This window comes from Ictidomys tridecemlineatus, chromosome 7, assembly GCF_052094955.1.
Source record: "Ictidomys tridecemlineatus isolate mIctTri1 chromosome 7, mIctTri1.hap1, whole genome shotgun sequence".
Taxonomy (NCBI): Eukaryota; Metazoa; Chordata; class Mammalia; order Rodentia; family Sciuridae; genus Ictidomys; species Ictidomys tridecemlineatus.
The window spans coordinates 164,172,698-164,197,172 of NC_135483.1; the positions used below are offsets into that span (position 1 = coordinate 164,172,698).

At 34.2% G+C, this 24,475-nt stretch overlaps 2 protein-coding genes across 10 annotated transcripts in view; one reads left to right on the forward strand and one right to left on the reverse strand.

The window, feature by feature from the left end:
• Positions 1-21,187, reverse strand: Tyw5 (tRNA-yW synthesizing protein 5). Of its 3 annotated transcripts, XM_078017806.1 has the most exons (9): positions 20,855-21,187; positions 17,259-17,390; positions 14,881-15,035; positions 11,535-11,604; positions 8,877-8,921; positions 7,510-7,647; positions 5,379-5,466; positions 4,873-4,989; positions 1-3,084 (listed from the first exon to the last, which is right to left on the reverse strand). In XM_078017806.1, the coding sequence occupies exons 2-9, from the start codon at positions 17,289-17,291 to the stop codon at positions 2,828-2,830; spliced, it is 903 nt and encodes a 300-aa protein (XP_077873932.1). In that variant the 5' UTR covers positions 17,292-17,390; positions 20,855-21,187; the 3' UTR covers positions 1-2,827. The 3 variants fall into 3 exon arrangements, with proteins under 3 accessions (XP_077873932.1, XP_005340922.1, XP_077873933.1); XM_005340865.5 differs by lacking the exon at positions 17,259-17,390 and having other exon boundaries at positions 20,855-21,178; XM_078017807.1 differs by lacking the exons at positions 11,535-11,604; positions 14,881-15,035; positions 17,259-17,390; positions 20,855-21,187 and adding an exon at positions 9,045-11,521.
• Positions 21,180-24,475, forward strand: part of Maip1 (matrix AAA peptidase interacting protein 1) — a 9,048-nt gene continuing 5,752 nt past the window's right edge. For 2 of the 7 annotated variants that reach the window (XR_013424224.1, XR_013424225.1), the window contains exon 1: positions 21,180-21,697. Coding sequence is in view for 4 of the 7 variants with exons in the window: in XM_078017808.1 (XP_077873934.1) it covers positions 21,248-21,697 (450 nt within the window). In the remaining 3 variants the exon portion in view is untranslated. The remainder of the gene's footprint in view (positions 21,698-24,475) is intronic. The other 5 variants (XR_005738056.2, XM_078017808.1, XM_078017809.1 and 2 more) reach the window with 5 other exon arrangements.

The window sequence follows — 24,475 nt, forward strand, 5'->3', positions numbered from 1 at the left end:
TAATGCTTTAAAAATGTATTTTGAAAGGATGATATGAACAAAAATTCAAGTAATACAAAACTGCCAGTCTTGCCATTGGCTCTTCAGCCTCTTCTCAGAGGCAACCACTATCCTAGTTTCTTGTAAAGTCTTGCAGAGCTAATTCATGCCTATATAAATATTTACACACAGCACCTTATTTTACACAAATGGCAGCATATTTTGACACCTTTTGTATGAAGTTACATTGGGAAAATTTCACACCAGTACCTTTGCTTTAATCTTCAGCTGCACTGTTCCATTTTTTGTATTATATTCTGCTGCCTGCCTGCTTATTAGTTTTATTTTGAATCCTTGTATATATGAAGGTTTGTTGCAAAGAAAATTCTTTTGTACATCAGGTCCAGCTCCCAAACTAGCCAAAGAAAAGCTATCCAATCCATTCAGAAGTATTTGAGATATGCTACACATTAAGAAGAGAGAATATGTTCACTACCACTGAAATTAATCCCATCTTCTATCACAGCTGTGTGGATCTGGACAAGCATTTATACAATCTGGGTTGATTAGAATCCCTGTGAGGTCATCCTTAACATATACTGAGAAATATTTCATTCATTTGGCCTTAACCCCAAAGGCAAAAAATATTAAAATATCTCAATTTTAAAATGAACAGACCCTAACAAAAATACAACCTTAGAGATAATTTTAAAACTTCCCAGAGGGTTTATCTCTAGCCTTCCAAATGTAATACTACAAAAGGAGCTACCTCACACCTCTTAGCAAGAAAATTAAATAGCTAGCACTAGCCATCAACTGTTTCTGCTCTTAACTATCTCCTCTATTTTTTTGTTGAAACTTATGAAGCATTAGTTCTATTTTAAAGATGAGGAAAATAATCTTAAGAGGTTATTTAACTTCACCCAGTTTTCTTCCCCACTAACCAAAATAAAATAAAATGAATATTCAATAAGCCAAATGTAACTGGTTTACTGCCACATTTATACTTTGCACTGATTCTCATATTGGTTAAGAAAAGGGAAATTTAAAAAAAAGGAGGAAAGTTTATTAAAAGCGAACTATAAATACTGTACAAAACTAAGAGAATTTTGTCTTTCTTTTTTCTGAAACAACAGGAATCACTGAAGAAGTTCCTTGCTTAGTTTTAGAAATGAAGATCAAAATCTGGTAATTAGATTTGGCTAGTATATTAAAACGGTTCCTTTCTGAGAGACTTTTTATCACCTTTGTTGACCTTAGTTAATTCAGTAAGTTTTTCAAAAGATGCCTAGGAAAAATCAGAACTTTCCCTTTCTTGTTTATTGTGATTTGCATTTTATGCCTGAAATTACTCCAGCATAAAACATGAGTGAATGGATTATCTTCAATAGAGAAATTTAATTAAAATGCACCAAAAATGATGTACTCACAGAGATTGCTTTAGATGGGCACATTTGTGTTCAATAAATATACTTGGTCTTGTTTCAATGACATTGCAACATAATGGCTAGGTACAAAACAAAGAATAGCATAGAAGACACACAATGGCCCATTGTCTTCAAAGACAACATTAGGATCTTTCATTTAAAAACAAACATTTATTTAGAAAAAGACTAGGTAAAAATGTATTTAGTAGTTTGAAACTTTAATTAGGTTGATATTTACCATACATATAAACTAAAACTGATGTATTTTCTATATAAAAAAATTTTAAAAGAAGGCTGATTTGACATATCAGAATCAAAACCAGGATCAATTAAACATTTGTTTTGGATAAATCACAAAACTAATAATACAAACCCAGTGATTCTCAGTCCTGATTATGCATCAAAACAGCTTATAAGGTCTATTAGATACCTATACCAAATCCCAAATGTACTGAATATAACATATAACATAGTTGGAGCCTAGGCATGTATGTGTTCAAAAAAAAAAAAAGCCTCAAAAGATCCTGATTACATGCAAATGTAGTAGAAAACTTAGTTGGTTGTCCACCATTTTTCCTTTCCTATCAGAACCCTGGTTTTAAAAATTATCCATTTTGCCCCATCCATACCTCATAGGCCTCAAAAAGGATCCTATTCCCAGCTCCAGGAGACCTGACTAGCCTAAGGGTTATTTTATATCCTTTGCCTAGTGACTAGCTCAGGGATGGGCAGATCTAAGCTACTTTATACAGCAATAAGACCCAAGGATTTGGTAGCAAATTCTGGGAAATTTGCTACCAAATTTCCATATTAACACAGGATCACTGGAATCCAGCCAGATTCTTCTGCTGCATTTAAATGAAGATACACAAGGCCCCAACTACTGGCAATCATCCCATGACCACAAGGGTAGCCAGCCTTAGGATAACTGCCAATGCTGTGGCTAGAGAAAGAGGGAAAAAAATCTCCAAAGTTTGGTGACAATACCAAATCAATGGATTGGAAACACTGAAACCTATCAGAGACTTCATGTAATGAGAGTCAATATAGTTTCTTATTGCTGGAATCATTTTAAGTTGGATTTTTAATTATTTGGGTTTTTTTTGTTTGTGTGTTTGTTGGTGTTGAAGATCAAATCCAGGACCCTAAGCATATGTGTATCACCAACCTATATCCCTAGCCCAGTAATTTGCATCGTACAGCTAATGAGTAGTCCTAGTATGGCACTCTTTTAACAATCTGTATCAAGTAAAAACCATACCAAGACCCACATCATATTTAGTTAATCTGTAAATCTGAGACTGATTTATCTGTCCTATTTTAACAAAGAATGAATCTTTAAAAATTTATAACTTGTTATACTTTCTCAATGTCTGAACTAAATTTTATTAAAAGATTATGCATCACATTCACTTCATTATTTACTCAAAGTTCTTGCTGTAGGCTTTGTCTTGAATGTGTAAGACCATTCGCCGTGCATAGAAGTCCCTGTATTCCTCTGGTAATTCAGCCAGTGTTTTTAAGGCTCTGTCTAAAATTTGTGCAGCTCTTGATGCTGCTTTAGGATCTTTGTTTCCATAGGTGTCTGTTTTATCATAGCATTCAGATGGAAGGTGCTTCCAAAAGACATTCACTCCCACTCCAAACTCTTCAGAAATTACATTATGGAACCATAAAGCTGGAGAAAGTTTCAAAAAACAAGTTAAAAATAAAACCTACAGTTAAGAAAAAAAAAAAACCAAAATGTCACTGAAATATCACGAATTGCATATAGCCAATGTAAGAAATAATTCTTGTAACCAAATCCCTTCGTTAGCACACTCCCAGCTTCTAACAGAATCATTTTAACTTTTATGAATTGCCAAACCAATTTAAAGTGTCGAAACCCTTAGTTTAAAAATCTTTAGAAATAGCAATTTTTCCTTTATAACTTGATGGGCATAATAAAGCTATATTTATTTTGTAGTTCTCATCTGGGGCTATGTTTTGTGTTACTTGTTTACACTTCCTGAGTCATACAACTACATAAAAACTTTTTCTTGGTATACAGAACATTTCAATTATTTGAAAAGTATGACCTTTTCTCATTCAGTACAAGACTTTTGTTCTCAAAGACTTCATGTTCAAACTGTAATTTGGTTTTCTAACTTGCTTAAATTTGCATTCATTGTAGCTTCTTCAGTTTTATATTTCTAATGCAATTATAATCATGTTATATTTCAGCTCCTTTACAACAATTAGTACACAAAACTACAACAAATATTTTGATGGTGGAGGCGATGGGTAAAATATATTATATACCTAATTAATTTTTTATTTTCACTAAAAAGTTTACTTTGTTTTCAATTGAGTCTGTTTTCAAAATATGTGTCAGAGGCATGCTAAAGCAACACGACAATGTAACAAAGATGGAGTACTAATCATGTCAAACAATGTTTAATCTTATGCAAGGTTTAGAAAGAAAGATTTAAATTTTCGAATCAAACTCATTCTAAGAGTGCTTGAGGAAAAAGAAAAGATTAACATAGTTTGATATGCAGAAGTAGTCTTCAGTTTTAATCTTCACTTCAATTTTTCTAGAATCTTTCTTAAAAGAAAAAAACTAACCATTCTGTTAAATTTAAATCCTAAGATGGGACTTTTGCTTTTGTTTCAAAATATATGCAAATGTTTAATATTTGGGGACTTTTTGTTTTTTAAAAAACCTATATGTAGAATAACAGAAAAGTGCATGTCCCTTAACCATGTTCTGAAGATACAAAAATCAAAAATGTAAATACAAATTTTAGAAAAGACAACTGATTTTAAGATTGATGTAATGGTTATTCTCAATGAATATAAGAATGAGAAATCAATGCATCCAGTTTTTATAGATGATCAATTACATGAAGGACATTATACAGCTGTGCAAAACTATTTTTCTTTCTTTATATCTTTGTCCTCTAAGCTTTTTTCTATTTTTAAAATTATGTGTTTTTACTTTTTAAACTTTTTTGAAAAAAACAAAACACAAACATACTTTCACCTATATCTACACAGGGTCAGGATCATTGCCTCTCATCTCCCCATCCTGTCCCACTGAAGGTCTTCAGGGGAATAACAAAGCAAGCTGACATCTGTTATGGCAACAATGTTTTTTTCTGGAGTACTTCCTGAGAGACCTACACAAGGCTGTTATACAGGTAACTTTTTTTTTTTTTTAATAGGTAGCAGTATACTCTAATGATTAAAAGTATAATATAGTAAATAGAGAAATCAGTAACAGTCATTTATCATCAAATATTATATACTACATATAATTGTATGTGCAACATAGATTGCTTTTGAGAAACAAGATTATTAATTTCTAAGAGTTTGCTGAGGTATTCTTTAAACATACACACACATAGAGAAAAATAATCACATAGAGTATGAGTCATAGTGCAGATTTTATAAAGAGCACATTACTGAGGTCTAGAAATCTTACCAGGAATGAATAATATATCACCAGCTTCAAGGGTACATTCGTACCTTCTAGCCTTGGAAAAGAGTGGATATTTAACTAAGTCTGGGTTGTCTATATTTAGTACTTCTGATTTAGTACCTGAAAAATTCAAAAAAAGGAAAACAAAGATTGGGCAAAGTTAGCATTTTTAGATAAAGTATTTTTACAAATACAACTATTTCTTTTCTGTTCAATCACTGTACTCACACCATGAGGGCAATGACTGTTCTCCTGAAACCTAAGACAGTTTTCCATGACTCATTCTTTAATTATGAACACTGATACCCATGCAATTAAGATAAGAATATGAAAATCTCATTCTTCTGGCAGACTACTCCTGTATGTATTACACATATACAATGGAGAATACAATAAATCATAGCAAAAAGTGCCCCAAAATGTTTTTCCCCCTCAATGTGAATAGAGATTTCTCAAAAGGAGTAACTGAATAGACATTAAAAATATAAAACTTTTTAAAAAACCCATACCTGATAGATATAAATACTGGGCATCTCGAGGGCTGAATAATGTAACACGCTTTTTTCCTGTTACTTGTACTAAAAAGTTATCCATCACCTGAAGACCAATAAAAACTTATTGGTAAGCAGTGTCTAAAATTCAAATAAATAGAATCAACAACTTCCCACATAATTAACTACAAACCTTAATTCTTTTTCATTTACTTATTTTGAGACAGGGCCTCACTGTGTTGCCCTTACCTAGGCTGGCCTCAAATTTGCAATCCTCCTGCCTTAGCCTCTGTAGCTGGGAATATATAAGTATGTGCCACTCTACCCAGACTAAACCCCAATCTTTTATAAGACTTGACTTACACTACCTAAAACTCATATTCTAATCTAACAATGGAAATCCTCATATTCCACATATAGCTATGCCTGTATTGAAGGTATTTCTACAGTATTACCTTAAAATAGGAAGAACTGGCAAATTAGGAAGTCCAGTATTAGGAAACTAATTTCCCTAATCCAACCATTAATTGACTGTGAAAATAGTTAAATTGTACTTGATACTCTGCTTAGTTAACAACTTCTTTATTTAAGTTTCAAGGAATGTTCTAAGACCAACCAACATTAGAGAACAGAGTAAAAGCCCTTAGAAAAATTAGGTGTTAGGAAAATGGGTACAGTTACAACCACTGCTAACTCTTAATACATGTTTAACAATAATATAATTATAGATATCTTCATTATTAAATTATTTGCACAGGAATATAATCTGGAAAATTTTCTTTTTAAATTTTTTTTAGTTATAGATCAACACAATACCTTTATTTTATTTGTTCATTTCTATGTGGTGTCGGGGATGGAACTCAGTGCCTCACACATGATAGGCAAGTGCTCTACCACTGAGCTACAACCTTGGCCTGCAAATTTTCTTAATACATTTTTTCATAGAATAATCTTAATGTTTCCTATATATGCAAGAATATACCTTCTTAGTACTGACTGTTAAAAATGTTAAAAGGCAGAGCCACATGATTCTCAGCTAAGGAATTAAGATATACACTGAGCAAGATATATTCATGATTATTCACATGTCATTACTACTGAAGCATTTCTCCTTTTAGCAGTAACCCTTTACTTATATAAACCTTAACCATAAAATTATAACTAGCATTTCTTAAGAAAAGCTTTATATATTTTTTTACAAGTTGAGGTAAAAGGGAAACTACTTAAAATTTTAAAATGTTCTCAAGTCATAGAACTTATAGCTAAAAATGTTGTGAGTCACCATATAATTTTTCTCACCATGTCATTCATGTAAAATCTTAAAAAAAACAATGTGCTAAGGTTTCATGTCTGTCTCACTTAATTATAGATTTACTGACTATGCTAAAATCCTCCCAAGAGGTCTTTAAATGAATTATAAAATATACATATAAAACATAGCAGTTTGATTTAGAACCTTTTAAAAAATTATTTTATCTTTGGAAACCTGTTAGGTATTACTTCAGCTTCTTGTTTCTCCACTTCCTGACACCAAATCACACACCATACTAGCATTTTAATATTTTTAAAAATGTATAAATATATATACATATATGTATATTTAAGCAAATAAAATTAAAATACCATAGACTAAATAATAAAAAAAAAAAACACCTAAACTTACTTTCTGACTTACAAGTACAGTAAACAAAGATATAAATACTAAGCTCTTCAGATACCCCCAAATTCTTACAATTAGAAATAGTTCACCATAAGCTCCTGCCTTTCTCCTGAATAACGTGACTGTATGGCAAGAGTCATGCGTATCATTTACACACCTGTCTGCCCCTCCAGTGCTTTACCTGGTGGTCATCTTTCACACATTAAAAAATAAAAACAGAAAACACAAATACACTTCATAAAACTTACATATATAAGGATGAATCAAAACAAGACCACAGAGAAATAAAATGTGAAAAACTAGACTTTGCCATTAGCTAAATAATTCACTCCCCCATCACTGCCTTATAAACTGCTTATTCAAAACTCAATGTTTCAGCAAATTACACCACAAAGATCTTTAGGGTGGCTTAAAAAGTTAAAATTAGGAATGTTAAATCTGTAAATGCTATATTTATGTGGAATTAGATTTTTCACATAGTTAGCATACATCATAGTGGGTCCAAAGCTGTAATCCAGGTGAACTAATTCGAAAAACACTGGAAAAGAACTGTTCATCTTTGAAGAAGTTTGGAAACTTAATATCTCCTTCTAATAAAGGAAATTGCTTTCTGATATCTGCAACATCCTGTATTGACAGAAACATAAAAACAAAATATTAGATAAAAAGACAACCTCTGGAAAGAATTTTAAAATGCATATTTTATCTAAGGCTACCAATGAGACTACATAATAATAAGAAAAGGGCAAGGAGTGGGAGGGAATGGGAGAAGAGGAATAGCTAGGATGGTGGAAGAGGGTCATCATTATACAAAATACATGTATGAAGATGTGAATTTGGTGTCAACCTACCTCATATATAAACAGATATATGATAAAGGGTAGTATAAAGGTTTATTAAGAATTGTATGCAAAAAAAATAAGAGAGCTGATGTATAATGGCATTATTTGGTGTGAACATACTTTATATACAGAGTTACAAAAAATTGTACTGTGAATGGATAATCATGAATGTAATGCACTCCACTATTGTCATGTATGTAAGAAACAAATAAAAAAAAAGAAAGAAAAAAAAGGGTAAAACTTTGCTCAGTGTTTTAAAATATTGTGATGTGAACATCTGATAACACATTATCTTACTAATGAAGAAATAACAGACTGTGTAAATAAGATTGCAGATTTAACAGTATCACACTGTTAAGCTCTATGTACTTCATTAATAGAAAGGTTCTTTCTACTTTAAGCAAGATTTATACAATTGTCATCTACTCTAATGTGGCTCTATACATTTGACTCCAAATATACATCAAAGCTTATATAATGAATTATTCAGGATTTCTATAATTATTTTGGATTAGTGTTTTATTAGTGGACTGGCCATCTATAAAATATTCAATAGAAGGGATTTATTATTGTATAGATTTCTTATTGTATAATAATATTTCTTATTCTTATTGTATTTCTTATTTAAACACTAAGATTCTATAGTCCTACCTAAGAACTAAGTAATCAATTTTCAATAATTTTAATTAGGGGCACAAATCATTGAGAAAAGAATAGAGTAAGAAAAGTTACATGTCAATCAATAACTATAAAAATTACACTGTAAGTTAAAACACATATAATCACTTAGGCTTTAAACAACTGTTTTAAATCCACAGTTCTTTTTTTCTTTTCTAAACTGGGAATTCAACCCAGGGGCCCTTTACCATTAGGCTACATCTCTATTCCCTTTCATTTTTTAATACAGGGTCTCACTAAGTTGCCCATGCTGCCCTTGAACTTGCTTCAGTTTCCCAAGTCACTGGGATTACAGGTATATACCACTGTGCCCAACCTTAAATCTACATTTCTTACCTTTCTAGGGTCTTCTCCAAGAGACCGTAAGTAGTATTTCTCATCCTTAAACATGCCAAAGAAAAATAACAGCATTCATTTAAAAATTTTAGGAAGTAAAGAAGGAAGGAATTAAGCTTTAAAATCTGACCCAGTGAAGTATTTTTTTAAAAAGTTCAATTACCTTACCCTTTCTACTAATGCTCTCTGGTGGCCATATGAAGAAATGTCTTCATGTATGTGGCTCATAATGATGAATGGATCCACAAAACATTAAGTAAAAGAAATTCTAAAGGCAACACTTAACACACCATGCATAAAACCACAATGATTTACACTTTATACTCCAAATAGTTATTTAGATTTTTTAACAGTTTCTTAACACTTAATAAAAGGATCCTCATTTGTATAGAATACATGATCTCAAAATATTATTAAACACCACCAACAAACTTCTCAATTAAGAAAAATACTCTTTGCTTTTAATAAATCTTTTAAAAACTTGGAACAGTGCATTTTATCAGGCTAAACCTATCCCTGACAACAGAAATGCTAAAGTGAAATCCTTAAGAGTCAGCTCAGGTGTGAGTTAGAAACATTATCATTTCATACTAGTAAACTCAAATGGATAATTTTTTAAATTATCATTTATACTTCACTGAGTAGCTAAATAGGGATCTGCCTGAAATATAAAACATTCACTGTAGGGTTGGGAGTATAACTTGATGGTATAGCATTTGCCTAGCATTTTGTAAAGCGCTGGGTTTGAGAATCAGCACTGCAAAAAATGATAACGGCAACAACAACAATTCATTGTTACCTGCATTTTCCATGAATTAGAGAACTGAGATATATTAGGTCAAGTTCAGGGGCAAACCAACTCAAGAATTCTGCTTCTTTGAAACCAGTATGAACCATTATAACACAAACTTCAAAATACATCTTATTTACATTAAAACCCTATATCTATGATCATAAATCTATCAGAATTCTTGGATTCACTATTTTCATATTTTTAGTATCAGATCAGATAGGTTCTATAAGTATGTTACTGGCTAAACAGATTTCAAAAAATGTTCTTCAAAATTCTAAGGATATTCTAACAGTCTAATGTCTCAGGGTTTAAAAAAATAAGTTCAGGGCTGGGGATGTGGCTCAAGCGGTAGCGCGCTCGCCTGGTATGCGTGCGACCCGGGTTCGATCCTCAGCACCACATACCAACAAAGATGTTGTGTCTGCCGAGAACTGAAAAATAAATATTAAAAATTCTCTCTCTCTCTCTCCTCTCTCACTCTCTCTTTAAAAAAAAAAAAAATAAGTTCACATAGCAGAGATCTACTGCTCAGATTCAAGATTCAAGAAAGGACTTATTACTTATAGTTGCAAGAACTGTGATTTACTTAGGATTGCCAGCTGTTAACTTCCTAAGGTTTACCTTAGTACCTGAAACAAGGTTTTACTTTTCCTAGGGCAGGCCCAACCAAAGACTAAGTTGGTAGTCCTGCCAATCAAGGCGGGACTCCTCTGACATACAGTACATACAAACTAGATGACTTCCCCCACCCAAGCCTGCTTCCTCTCCTTTCCTTTTATAGACATTACTCCCTAATGCACTCCTAATTCTATCTCAGCCTCAGCTTTCCACAGGACTGAACTGACAGTCTAAATTAATCTTGTTTACAGACTTTCCATAATTTTTAGACTTAATCCTTCATCCTGTCTCTCTTTCTTTTACTTCACATTTCATAGCTATTGAAATCTGTGCACTCATTACCCACAGTCAGGAAGCTGCCAAACAGCAACTAAATACACATGTTCAAAGCATGGCTATAAAGTAGTACAGCTAATGGAATTAGGTTTAAGACATTCTAGGCGTAGTACAGATTCACAGACCTCCAAGTGTGCAGGGATTTCGGTGGCAATCTAGCATTACCACTGCCTGATGAGAGAACTATGAAAATGAAACACCTGTTAAACTAAACTGCCTAGCCCAGCTGGCTTTTAGGTAGACATCAGTTTTTGATTAAAAGCTTAAAGCAGCTTATTTTTGCAACGAGCTTTGAGATAACACAGTGATTTTTTTTTTAAATTATAGAAATATTGTAGCTCAATGCCTTGTCTCAAGGTATTTAAACTGAACTATTTAAAGCTGGACTATAAAGAAAATAAGAATTCTTCTAATTTAATCTTGAACAAATGTTATACCACTCAAAAGAAATCATATTAATAAAAAATGTAGAAACAGCCTATATGAAATAAAGTTCTTCATTAGCATTTGAATTTGGCATATTAGATACAAGCATTTTCAAAAGAAGTAATACTAATATCTTACATATAATAAATAGTATCTGTGTTAGGCATACTACTAAGTATTTTACAGATTTTGCTTAGTTAATTCTCACAAAACTCTTATGATATGGATACTGTTATTATCTCCATTTTATACATGAGTGTATTTAAGCACAGAAAAATAATATGGCCAAGGTTTGAGAACTGATAAATGGCAATGCTAGTCTGTGGCATATCCAACCAACTCTTAAGAACAATTATCAGAGAAGGCTACAGTTCCTGTATATCTAATGATCTTTTGTAAGATAATAATTTAGCATATGAATACTTTCTAATAAAATCAGTGTATAAACACATACTAATGCTTTCTAAAAAATTAAAAACAATTACCTCTGAAATAAAGAATTCTTTATGCTTTTCTTCAGCTGCCCTCTGGACCAACTTGTCAAAAGGCAAAGTTCTGAAATAAGTACAAAAGAATACTCAGACTTCATAAGAGAATAACTAGTAATATAATTACTATAGGCTTGCTGCAGGTAAACATGACATTTTACAATATTCATAGTTTTTATTATGACCTATTAAGTGGAATTCTAAATTTTAAAAATTCATTTTAGCAGTATGCTTGTTTGACGTAAGTTATCTGAAATTGTGGAATTTAAGATTTTAAAATTTATTTTACAGATGGATTCTTACAGGTCAATATCCTTCTATTCCAAGTTATTGGTAGAAAAATGCTTCTATGGTATCTGATAACTTTTGGAAATATACAAACTTTCAGGTTTCAAGAGCTACCTGTTTCAACTGTCATGGAAAAGCAAACTGAGTGAGGAATGGGGTTCTCACTGATACTATACTGCTAAAGTGCTACTTCTTGCCTTGTATCCGTCTGAAAATCTAAGTGTCTCTGATGCCAGGTTATGGGCTAATGGCTCCTGTGAATGTGAAAGTCAATCTGAACTACAGGCTACCACTGCTAATTATGTAGAATGAGCATTGCAGAAAAGAGGAGTCCACCATCTATTCAGATTAATCTACAAGGTACTGTTCTTATATAAAATTTTGGATCAATTACATCAATAAATTTACTTGCTATTCTGTTATTCAATGTTTTTTATCTCAGGACTTCGTTACCTCATGCATGTTCCAAACAGAAACCCATCTACTATTGTTATGAAAAATGGTAAAAAATATATGGAAAGTTATGGCCCTAGAAAGAGACAAGGGGCACTTGGAGATGTAGAAAAGCAAGGTTTATTCAGCACTGCTGCAGGCTCAGTGAAGTCCTCTCCAAAAGCTGAGCCTAGCCCCTTTGTTCTCCATATCTTTCATTTTAGTACAGAATTCTGGGTTTCAATACTTTCTCATGCAAGTAACCTTGATTTCTCTCTTTCTTCAGATAGCTCTGGTTCCTGACATAGCTGCTGAGCAAGCATGATTACACAGGCAGAAACTAGTAGGTTGCAGTTATTAACAGAGATAAAAAGAAACATCTTAGGAAGGAGATGCCGCTTCACTATTAAGGGACCATTTTTCTGGACTAGCATATAGACCAGTAAGAAAGACAATATCAAATAAGGGTTACCATGGATGCCATGGAGTCAGGCAAATAATTTGAGTACACGTATGAGTTCTATCATTTTGAACTGCATGATCTTGGATAAGTTGCTTAATATTTTTAAACCTTCATATTTTCCATCTGTAAAATCACATAAACAATATCTACCTCACAGATTGTTTTGTAGTTCAAAATGAATAAAATCTAGAATGCCTGGCACAGTACTGAGTATTCAGGAAAGGACAGATGTTAGGGTTAGCAATAATGAAAATACATATACCCTTCAGTAGCATGCAAGTAGTCATCAAAATTAAGAAAAAAAAAAAAAGAAAAAAAAAAACTTCACCCATTTTGTAAAGGCTGCTTTACAAAATAAGAACAGAATTGATGAAAGTACAATAAATAATAAGAGAAAGACAAAAGAATTACATGATGCCCTAGGCAGAGGCAGCAAAGCAAAGCTTCTGAGATTTAAACTCTTTTTTTCAATTAGATCTATAACCAGAAGATATCAATATCCTTTCATCATACAAGGTTCTCTTGTCCATAGTATCCTGACTCAAGAAGAAAAATGTAAAAGTTAATACTTGTTAATGTATCCATCTTCAGATATTTGATAAAGAAGAGGAGCAACGTCAAACTGAAGTGATTTTTATAATATTGTATCTGTAGAATTTTGTACTTTCTAGTGTCTCTTTGGCCTAGATATCTCCCTTCTTTCCTCCTGCCTGGTAAATGCTAAAAAGTATTAAACCTTTTTTTTTTTTTCTTGCGCTAAATAATCTTGCAACTTTTTAGTAACTCTAAGGAAAAGCTTTGAGGAAGCTGGGATAGAAACTATTATGTAATATATGTGCTTCAAAAACAAGTTTTGAAAAGACATGACAAAACATCAAAGCAATTCAAGATGAGTTTTCAATACCCATTAGACTCTGGAAAATGAACATCGTTAATTGCAGGCTGAAAAATCATCATTCCAGCATTTTCCTGATCTAATAAAAAGTGAAAAGTTCTTACACTTGGAAAACCTTGTGGTAATTAAATTCAATTCATGGTCTATTAAAAACCAAAACTATAATGGTAACCATTCAAATGGTAAAAAATTGAGAAAAGTTTTGGCAGTTGTAACATGAGCTTGGAAACTTTAATGAGAAAGGAATGCCCCTGGACATTAGAAACTCTGTTTAACTCATCTCTAAACTGAAATATTTTGTGAACTACGTGGTTTTTCAATAGATTAATTTGCTGGGAACTAAATGTGCTCAGAATTTGAAAGTTGTTGGTTTTTAACTTAACATTATTAATGAATCTCTGGGGAATAAATAACACATAAAACCTGCAAAATAAAATAATATTTAAAGCTTTCAAGTTTAGATATTCAGCAGCTTATGATTATCTATTTGCTTTCTTTGGGGATAGTACAAGGTATTGAACCTGGTGCCTTGTGCATGGTAGGCAAGCACTCTACTACTAAGCTAAATCCTCAGCTCCTTTTAAGAAATTCCAAAGCATAACATGACAACTATGAAAGAAATAAAAGTATTGAAGGTTAGAAAATATGATTTTTTAAAAAAAGTTAAACAAATTGATGAAAGATTATACCAAACAAGCTTGTCCTACATTTTTATAGAGGACAGAAAAAGAAAACATGAGCCTTTTAGAAAATTTCCTACACTAGATAAGTTTACCAATATGGTAGGATAAATTGATTAATGGAGCAATGAATGAGCACAGCATACCCACCCACTTTAGATATAATCTAATTTTAATTGTGGAAATTCTCTCTTCTGTAACTTCCAAAAAATATTGGGTATATACCCTGTTAAAGAAATGGTCTTTGGAAACATCTTTGTATAATTATATTAACTTTGAATTCTTGTCTATTAAAAGCTCCTCTTTAGGGACTGGGGTTGTGCTCAGTGGTAAAGCACTTGCCTCACACAAGTGAGGCCCTGGGTTTGATCCTCAGCACCACACAAAAATAAATAAATAAAATAAAGGTATTGTGTCCAACTACAACTAAAAAGTAAATATTTTAAAAAAGCGCTATACTTTAAAAAATCAGTAAGCTAGTCCATGATTATATCAGATAGCCAAAAAATGTATAATGATATAAAAATATTTTTAAAATTTTAAAAAGGTTATTTGTACCCCAGAGTAAACCTCAGAAGAAAATACCTATATACAAAATTCTTACTAATGAAGTCCATCTGTTCAACTGTAGCAACGTGAATCTTTACTTCTTTTGTCCCTCCAACTTGACTTAGGTAATCCACTGTCCATTTGCTTGTACATGCTCCTATGTCAATTCCTTCCAACACAAGAGGTTTTCTCTGTAAATAATGAAAAGTGCAACAAAAAATTTGTGAAAACCAACAATATATCAATAGTTATATTTGATAACAGAGGGATAAGCTTTGGTTCTTGATCCCCAGATACTCAAACTCAAAATTTCTGACAGTTCACACTATCACTAAAATCGGAAGAAGGCCCATGAATTAGACCTAGAACAAAAGGTTAAGATTAGGAAAACAAACAGTAGTATCATCAAAAGAAAAGAAGAGAAATCTAAATATTACATATACTTTCATGTTATTTATGACAAAAATATAAATTATTAAAATTTATACTTTATAGTAAAATATTTCTATAACTTTTTATTTTGATACCATTTCAAACTTCTAAAAACATTGCAACAACATTACAAAGAATCATATACTCTCTATGCCAGTTTACTAACTGAATATTGTGTCCCATTTGCTATATCATTTGCTCTCACTGTGTGTTTAGAGAAGGACATATTATTAAACCTAATTTAATTTTTTCGTAACCGTTCTAAGGTTAAAATGCTGGCATTACAAGCCTTTCTCCCTAGAAACTAAGTGTACTTCCTGTGAACAAAGACACTCGTACTACAACGATGGAGTAATAATCAAAATTATATTTCATACTTATATAATATTATCTTATCCACAGTCCATATTTAGATTTCATTAATTTTCCAAATAATTTCATTTAGCATTATTTCTTTTCCTGGACCAGAATTTAGCCTGAAATGCCACATTACATTCAGCTGCCAAGTCTTTTAATATGGAACAGTTCTTCAACTTTTGTCTTCCATGACCTTGTCATTTTTGAAGTATATGGACTAATTATTTTGTTGAATGCCCTTTGATTTGGGCTTATCTGAAGTTTTTTCATGATTAGATTCAGATTATACATTTTGGGGAAGGAATGTACCACAGAAAGGATATGGTGGCCCTTCCTGGGCACCACATTAGGTGATAACTGATATTTTGCCCTAACATTTGTGATGTTAACTTCAACTGGTAAATCTTGTCTAAATCAAGTACTGTTAGGTTGAGTGTAAAAAGCAGTGATTAAAAAAAAATTATATAATTTCTTCTACAGTTGTAAGTTCCACTAATGTAAAAAATGACCTCTAACTTTTTCATTTATTTTATTCTTTGGATAATCTATTAATGCCATTTTAAAACTTGAATTATTTTACATTTGGCTGGTTCTTAAGACTTTTTAACCTAAATATTTCCTCACTTTGTGGCAAAATAACATAATCCAGCATCCTTTTATACTTTTTTTGCCCAGCCCTACAGTCTGGTTTCTTTCAGTGGGTAATGTTTACCCCATTTTTGTCCCATCATCTCAAATATGAAACACCTGTAAAAATGTAAATATGGTATATAACATGTAATATTAAATATTATTTAAATTAGTATTATTTAATATAATAACATACATAAGCTCTAGACTGATTTCCAACCTATTTTAACACACTTGCATCAACCTAATCAAAACATTTACAGAATTGAAAACGTGGGACTCTGGATTAATGGCACATCATTACTTCTGCCTTCTCATTGGACAGAGCTAAGAAATACATGAGCATATATGTATACCCCCCAAAACACACATACACATATGCATATACATATATTTATCTCTCTCCATATATGTACTATATTTATACACACATACATACTGAATGTACATATATTTGTAATCTCTTCTCCAACAATGAGAAACTTAATTCCTATCATTCTCAATGTTTAATCAATTGCAAAACTCCAGAATTTACAGAAAGTTCTTTCAGAATTACGAGGTAATATCACTATTTTAAAAAAAAAAAAGCCTACACTTTTTATCATTACACTGGGGACATATAATCAAAGTACTATATTAAAAAGTGTCTTAGATTATTTCTCCCCCATTCCTTAGATAGTCATTCGTTACTGTTTGATTTCTATTTTGGGGTTTTGCTTTTAACAAAATCATTTCTTATCCTTACTGGTATTATTACTTAGAAATGTAAAACATTGACATGATTTCCCAAAGTCACAACTATACATAACTATACATCCACATTTTTCTATCTCATACTCATCCCGTAGAGATAATTGTCATAAATTTCTATCATTACTGTATTTTTTCCAAGTGCTCAAAAAATATACATATCAGCTCTCCCTTAAAAAAACATGAAAAGTAGTTTACTATATATTTTCTTTGGTAACTTGGTTTAAAAAATTTTTTAAATGTACCTTGGGAAATGTTGTCAGTTCATATACTTCCATTCTTTTTACAGCTTAGTATAACACAGTGTAACTGGGCCATAATTTATCCACTCATTCTCCTGTGCATAGGCATTTAGGTTTTTTTTTTTTTCCACTAATCTGCAAGTACAACAACACTATGTAGACATTTTCATACTTTTGGACGAATATCTCCAGAATAAAATCCTAACAAGAAACAGCTAAGTCAGAAAGTAAACAAATGTAGTTTTGTTGAATATGCCATAAGTTTAGTCACTGGGTATGACAGCAGCAGTTTCTCCACAGCAACACTAAGAGGCATTATCAAAGCTTTTTAAAGGACATTTTCAAGTTTTGTTTTGTTTTTAAAATTGACTATTCATTTTCCTATCAGATTTTTGGACTTCTCCCCAAACCTTCTTTTAATATTTCTTTATAAGAACTCAAAAAACTTATCACCAAAACAACAAATAACCCAATCAATAAATGGGCAAGACACTTCACAGATGAAATATCAACAGTCAACAAATCTATGAAGAAATATTCAATATCATGAGCAATTAGCAAAATGCACATTAAAACTACACAGATTTCATCTCGCTCTAGTCAGAATGGTAATTATCAAGAATACAAGTAACAATAAATGTTGGTGAGAATATAAGGAAAAGTGGGTGGTGGTGTGTCACCAGACTGGACAGGGCGGAGTGGGGCGGGAGGGGGGGGCGGGGGGGGGGAAGGAAAGGGGAGTGGGAATGGGAAAGACAATAGAATGAATCAGACACAACTTTCCTATGTTCATACATGAATACAGGACCAGTGTAACTCCACATCATGTATAACCACAAAAATGGGAAGTTATACTCCATGTATGTATGATGTCAAAATACATTCTACTGTCATGTAAAACTAAAAAGAACAAATTTAAAAAGAGAAAATTTTAAAAATAAAGTTCTTTATATCCAATTTTTTTTACACCCTTTATGAGATTTAAGTTACAATATCCCAGTTTGTATATCTTTCAACTTTGCTTCTAGTGTTTGTCATATAAATTCTTTTCTACTCAAACATTAATCTTTTATTACACTTGAATTTTGAGTTATTGTTATAAGGCCTCCTAGAAACCTAGATTATAGAAGAATTTATCCATATTTCCTTCTACAACTTGTATAGTCTCAGTTCTTCTGATCTACCAGCAGTTATTTTATTTTATTTTATTTTTTTTGGTACTAGGGATTGAACTGTGGAGGCACTTAACAATTGAGTCACATCCCCAGCCCCCCACTTTTTTTAAACATTTTTTAAAATATTGTATTTAGCTATAGGGTCTTTCAGAGTTGCTTAGCCTCACCAAATTGCTGAGGCTGGCTTTGAACTCACAATCATTCCACCTTAGCCTCCAGAGCCATTGAGATTACAGGTGTATGCCACTATGCTGGGCTCACCTGTAGTTTATTCTTGCATATGGTGGGATATATCTAATTTTATCATTTTCTTTTTTTTTTTTTTTTTTGGTACTGTTATAAGGCCTCCTAGAGACCTAGATTATAGAGGAATTTATCCATATTTTCTTCTTCAGAGGTGCTTTACCAGTAAGATACATTCCCAAACCTTTAAAATTTTTTTTTAAAAATTCTGAGTCAGTGTCTAAGTTGTTGAAACTGTCCTTGAACTTTCAATACTTCTGCCTCAGCCTCTAGAGTTACTGAGATTACAGATGTGGGCCATGAGGCCCAGCTAATTTTATTGTTTTATAAATGACTTTTCAGTTACCTTAGCAACATTAGAGCAATGAAACTACTTTGTATGATACTACAGTGATGAGTATGTGTTATAAGTTTGTCTAAATCCACAGAACATACACCAAGAGTGAACCCTCTGAAAATGATCTGTAACAAATGTATCACTCAGGTGGAGGAGGTTATGCATGTTCCGGAATAGGAAGTATATAGTAATCTCTGTCTTCTGCTCAATTCCAAAGTGAAATTAAAACTTCTTTATAAAGTAAAGTCTAAGCTGGGTGCAGTGGCTCACGTCTGTAATTCCAGTGTCTCAGGAGGTTGAGGCAGAAGGATTGCGAGTTCAAAGCCAGCCTCATCAAAAATGAGGCACTAAGCAACTCAGTGAGACCCTGTCTCTAAATAAAATACAAAATAGGGCTAGGGATGTGGCTCAGTGGATCAATTCCTGGTACCAAAACAAATAAAGTCTATTTAAAAACCAATTTTTGCCCCAATAAATTTTGAAATGCCATGCTCATTACATACTATATATTTCTGAATATATACAGAGAGAAAGTGCAATATTGAGTTCTCTGGACTTCTTATTCTATTTATCTGATCTGTCTATTCATGTACCTGGTACCATTCACAATTATAGTTATTAGAATATGTTAAAAAATCTGATAGGACTATATTCAATCATCTTTTTCTTTTTAGTGTTTTGGGCAAAAAGTTCTTCTCCAATTTTGTTATTAATTTTTAGTTTTACTGCAGTATAACCAGAGAAGATTCTTTGTAATTTTCTACTTTATGAAACTTAACGTTTCCTTTGTGACATATTATATCTTGTCTAGGAAGTTACAAAATATCTTTTTTTCTGCATCTTACAAAACACTTCCACATACATAATTCTATCTTCACAATGCCTTGTAGGCATTATATGACTAGTATATAGAAATTGGGGACTAGAGAGCAGGAACAATCCATCTATCCCTACTCTCCAAAATAAATGTTGAATGAATGTCTCCTGTAGGTTGTCAACAACAACAACAACAAAAAACCCTTCAACCCTGACTTGTAATTCTCAGAACTGCAGTTTTGTGACCGCCCTAATAGATGTAAGTATCCAGGAAAATTGCTAGGAGATTTTTGTTATTATTGTTTTGTCTTGTCGTACCTTAGACACACTTTTGTAACGTTTCTTTATTATTATTATTATTAAAATGCCTGCTGGGTTCCTAAATTCTCCTTTAAGTCTAGACTCTTCGTACAATACAATTCATGTAAAAATATTTTTTTCGCCTTAATATTTCTCTTGAGTTTTAGAGAAATGAGGGATTCCAACGTCTGGAATACAATCCAGGTTAGTTAAAATCCAAGACCGGTGGAAATTTTTTCTGGAGATTTCTATTGCTTCCCCTGATGTCTCCTTGGAGTGAAAAGTTGCACCTCCAAATCTACCAACTCGGGAGTGGATGGACAGGTGCCCTTCGCACCAACAGGGAAGCCGCAAATTCTGCCCTCCAATTTAGAAAACCCGGCAGAAGATGAGCACCCACGGCCACGGTAATGGGAGACGTCTTCTCAGCTCTGTATGAAGCCGCTATTCGCAGCGAGTAAGGAAGTTAAGCAAAATGATTCTCCACCCAGGGGTCAGCGTGCCCCGCAGAAACCATGAATTGGTTGTTTTTTCCGGTATTTTAAACAAATGAACCAGTCGACATGCCCCAAGCGCCCTCTCTTTTGGCTAAGGAGCCGACCTTGTCATGGCTGCAGCCTGCTGCCTTTTCCCCACACCCTGAGCCACAAGAAACCAGTTGGGGGCTGGTTTAGTACGGACGTGTATCTCCTGGCTTCCCGCGGATGTGCCCCGCATAAGGGCCTCACCTGTGGGTAGAAATGTTGCATGAACTGCTCCCGCGTAACGCCCTCGAGCCGAGGTACCGGGATGCGCTGCCCGGTCATGGTAGCTCACGTTCCCTTCTTCGAAGGCCTCGGAACTTTGGCTCCAAAGCGTACGTCAGCGTGTGATCCGCTCGGAAACACGACTTGAGGAGAAAAGGTCCGCGAGTCCGGCGGACTCCAGAGGACAGCTGTCTGTGCGCCGGGATGGAAGCCGAAGGGCTTGTGTGCTAGAGAGCGGCGATGGACGGATTCACCAGAGGTGGCAGCAACAGGTCAGCTTTGCTCTCCAGTCCCTTGCTCGGAAACTGCTAGGTGGTTTCCCATCGGCTTCCTTTCAGCGGGCACAGGCAGGCAGAGGGGTGAAAGGTCATAAATATGGCGCTGGCCTCCCGTCTGCTACTCAGTCCGCTGTTTACTGGGTCCTTTCCCGGCGGGCTTATCCGACTCCGGGCACCCGGTGCGGCCGAAGTGAGGCTGCGGTTGGCCGGGCTTTGTTACTTCTGCAGCCGCCGCCTAGGCTCCGGATTGGCGCCGTTTCCTCGCAGCACTTGGAACTTGGAGGCCCTGGTGCTGCCTTCTCGGGGCCGCCGGCGACCCCTGCTCAGCTCCCCGAGACTCCCCGCAGCCCTTGCTGCTTACCCTGTTTGCTCTCGGCGCGACTACAGCACGGAGGAGCAGCCCCAGCAACGCCAGAAAACCAAGATGATCATTCTGGGATTCTCCAACCCCATCAACTGGGTTCGGACTCGAATTTATGCATTCCTTATCTGGGCCTATTTCGACAAGGAGTTCAGCATCGCAGAATTCTCTGAGGGGGCGAAGCAGGTTTGTTTCCCTAGGTGACTGTTCTCCTCTCACGCATTCAGCTGTTACACACAGAAGTGTTTTGATTGGGGTCACCTCACTCAAAGTCAAATTAATCAAACGTTGTTGGTGACACAGACACCAAGCCCTTTGGGCACCTGGGTGTGTTTACATGGTCGCAGAGGAGATGTCCCAATAACAGGCTAAGGTGAAGTCCCCCAGTGGTCTTTTTCACTCTACAGGATTTACATCAGACAAATGGATTTGAGACCCATTCCTGACACTTCAAAGCCATTCGATCTTTTTCGGGGCATGATTTTTCAAATTTGCAAAATGGAGAAGACACATAGTAGACACTCCAGAAATAGTTACTGAATAAATTGAGTGGAAGAGATTATGGTGGGGAATGAGATAACACTTTCAAACTACTAGAATATCATTTCGGATAGAAAGTCGAAACTTCCTAACTTTTTTTTTTCTTAGAGTTTTTTAATACTTATTTATTTTTTAGTTTTCAGTGGACACAACATCTTTATTTTATATTTTATGTGGTGCTGAGGATCGAACCCAGCGCCCCGTGCATCCCAGGCCAGGGCGCTACCCCTTGAGCCACATCTCCAGCCCTTCCTAAAACTTTTTGACAGGACCCCCCCACCGCCTCCACAACTCCTTAGAGGATAACCTGGGGATGAGTAATTTTACCCTTTCAAACAGTTTGCTGAAACTATCTGGGCTCTGATAAGTGCACAGTACCCAGCACACCAGGAATATTTAGCTTTTAGTAATTCATAGCCCCCTGACTTTGTTATGGCCCTCTTTCTGAGTGACTGATAATACCTTGCCTGACTCTTGCCACATAATGGTCACTTTGAACCCTGAGATAATTTGCAGGTTTTGTGTGTACATGCATTTTTGTAGAATCAAAGGCCATCTCAATCTTAATAGATTCTCTTAGTTTGTCATTCCCAAACATGATGTAACTATTGATAAACAAGTCAGTTTGTTTTCCATTTAATACCTACATAAAGCTTATAATCATACCATCAGTATGATCATTTTACAGTATTGATATTTTTACTCCTAATTTATTTCCAATTATTTTTATAATCTCAGCCAGTTTAGTTATGCCACCTTTAATAAATATTTTTAACTTTATGTAATCAGCGCTAGTAGTAACTCCTGTTTCCTGTGTCCCTGAGTCAACTCTTGACTATTATATGTTTATAAAAAAATAAACCAAAGCACAAGTTTGATTAATATGTCTACTCAACATTATGATAAAGTGTTAAGTCTCTGCTCATGTTGGGTCTCAAGGTCAGTTGTTGGTGTGCTATTTTCCTGCTATTTTCTACAGTGCCTGCTAATGACATGAGTTTGTCCACCTTAACAGATGTGATTGTACCAGCTCATTTATGTATTGGTAAGGAATGCAAATCATCTCCCCACCTTGAGCAGGAATCAGGCCTTAGCCCCTGTTTCTCTGAATACATAGAGATTGGAGTACTTTTGGATCACACTAACCCTGTCTGTTAACTTTTTTAGCCTCTCTCCTTGAGATTAAACTATTTCTATTCCATCATCCAGTCTTTGTGTACTTTTTTTTTTTTTTTTACTCTAAGTCAATTTGTGTTGACAACTATTCTGATTTTCAAAAAGACTGTCTGGTGTCAGCATATTGTCTCTTAAACCTGTGTTTCGGACCAAGAAAATCAGTTCTTCAACACCCAAGATAATTTCTATGGTTTTATAAAAGAACATGACCAAAACCCCTTCTCTGTAGCTAACTGTCAAAATGCAATTATACCTTCTGGTGTGTGGATATAATTCTAGGGCTTGGGAATATTTTGATATAAAATCAGCTAGTTTCTCTACCTGCATTGTCTTTCTCTTTTTCCTTAGTTTAATCTTCCAGAAGTTAGATGTTGTTGGATTTTGACTGTCAGTTAGATCATGTTCAGTAAGATTTTTATTTTTTAATCATACAACATGAAATTGAAAAGATACCTCTTCTAGTCTAATCTTCCTTTACATATGCTGAAACATTTCCAGAAAGCTGGAAAGATATCTCAAGGATGTGTAGCTAGTAAGTACACTGCCTGTGTTGCACTGTACAAGCAATCTTCTTCCAGCATCACTGGCATCTGGGATGGTTACATATCATCTAGGCTAGCATTGAGGAATTGATGGCCCAGTGTTCTACTAGCCTTCACAGACCCTGCTTGCTATTCCACATGACATGATATCTTCCCTATCATTGCTATCAAACCATATACTGTTTTTTTATATTGTGTACATTTTAGCCTTTCTTATGAAAAAGAAGACTATTTCTAGAAGCCTCTAGAGGTTGAATGCTAGTAAGTTCCCAGAACTTTATCAGGGCAGCTTCTTAATGATTCACTGTTTCTTTTTAGAATAATTTGCTCAGGTGTGATCTTCCTTGGCTATACAAATTTTTAGACTCTAATGGTTGGGTTTCAACAAAAATGATTATGGTCTTTGCTTCTTTTGCCTAAATTATCACCCATCTTTCACATGAAAGCTTACCAGAACATGCAGTATCTCTGAATTCTGAATGCCTCCAGGATGTTTGCAAAGAATCCATGGATTCATCTGGATGTGTTCATTTTCTCAAAGTGCAACTCCACTAATTTGCTAGGGCTATTATAGCAGAGTAGCATGGACTGGGCAGCTTCAACAATAGAATTTCAGTATCAAGGTATCAGAAAGGTTGGTTTTTCCTGAGCCTCTTGCCTTTTCTTGCAGCTGGCTTTTGTTCTTGCTCTATTCTTGCTGGTCTTT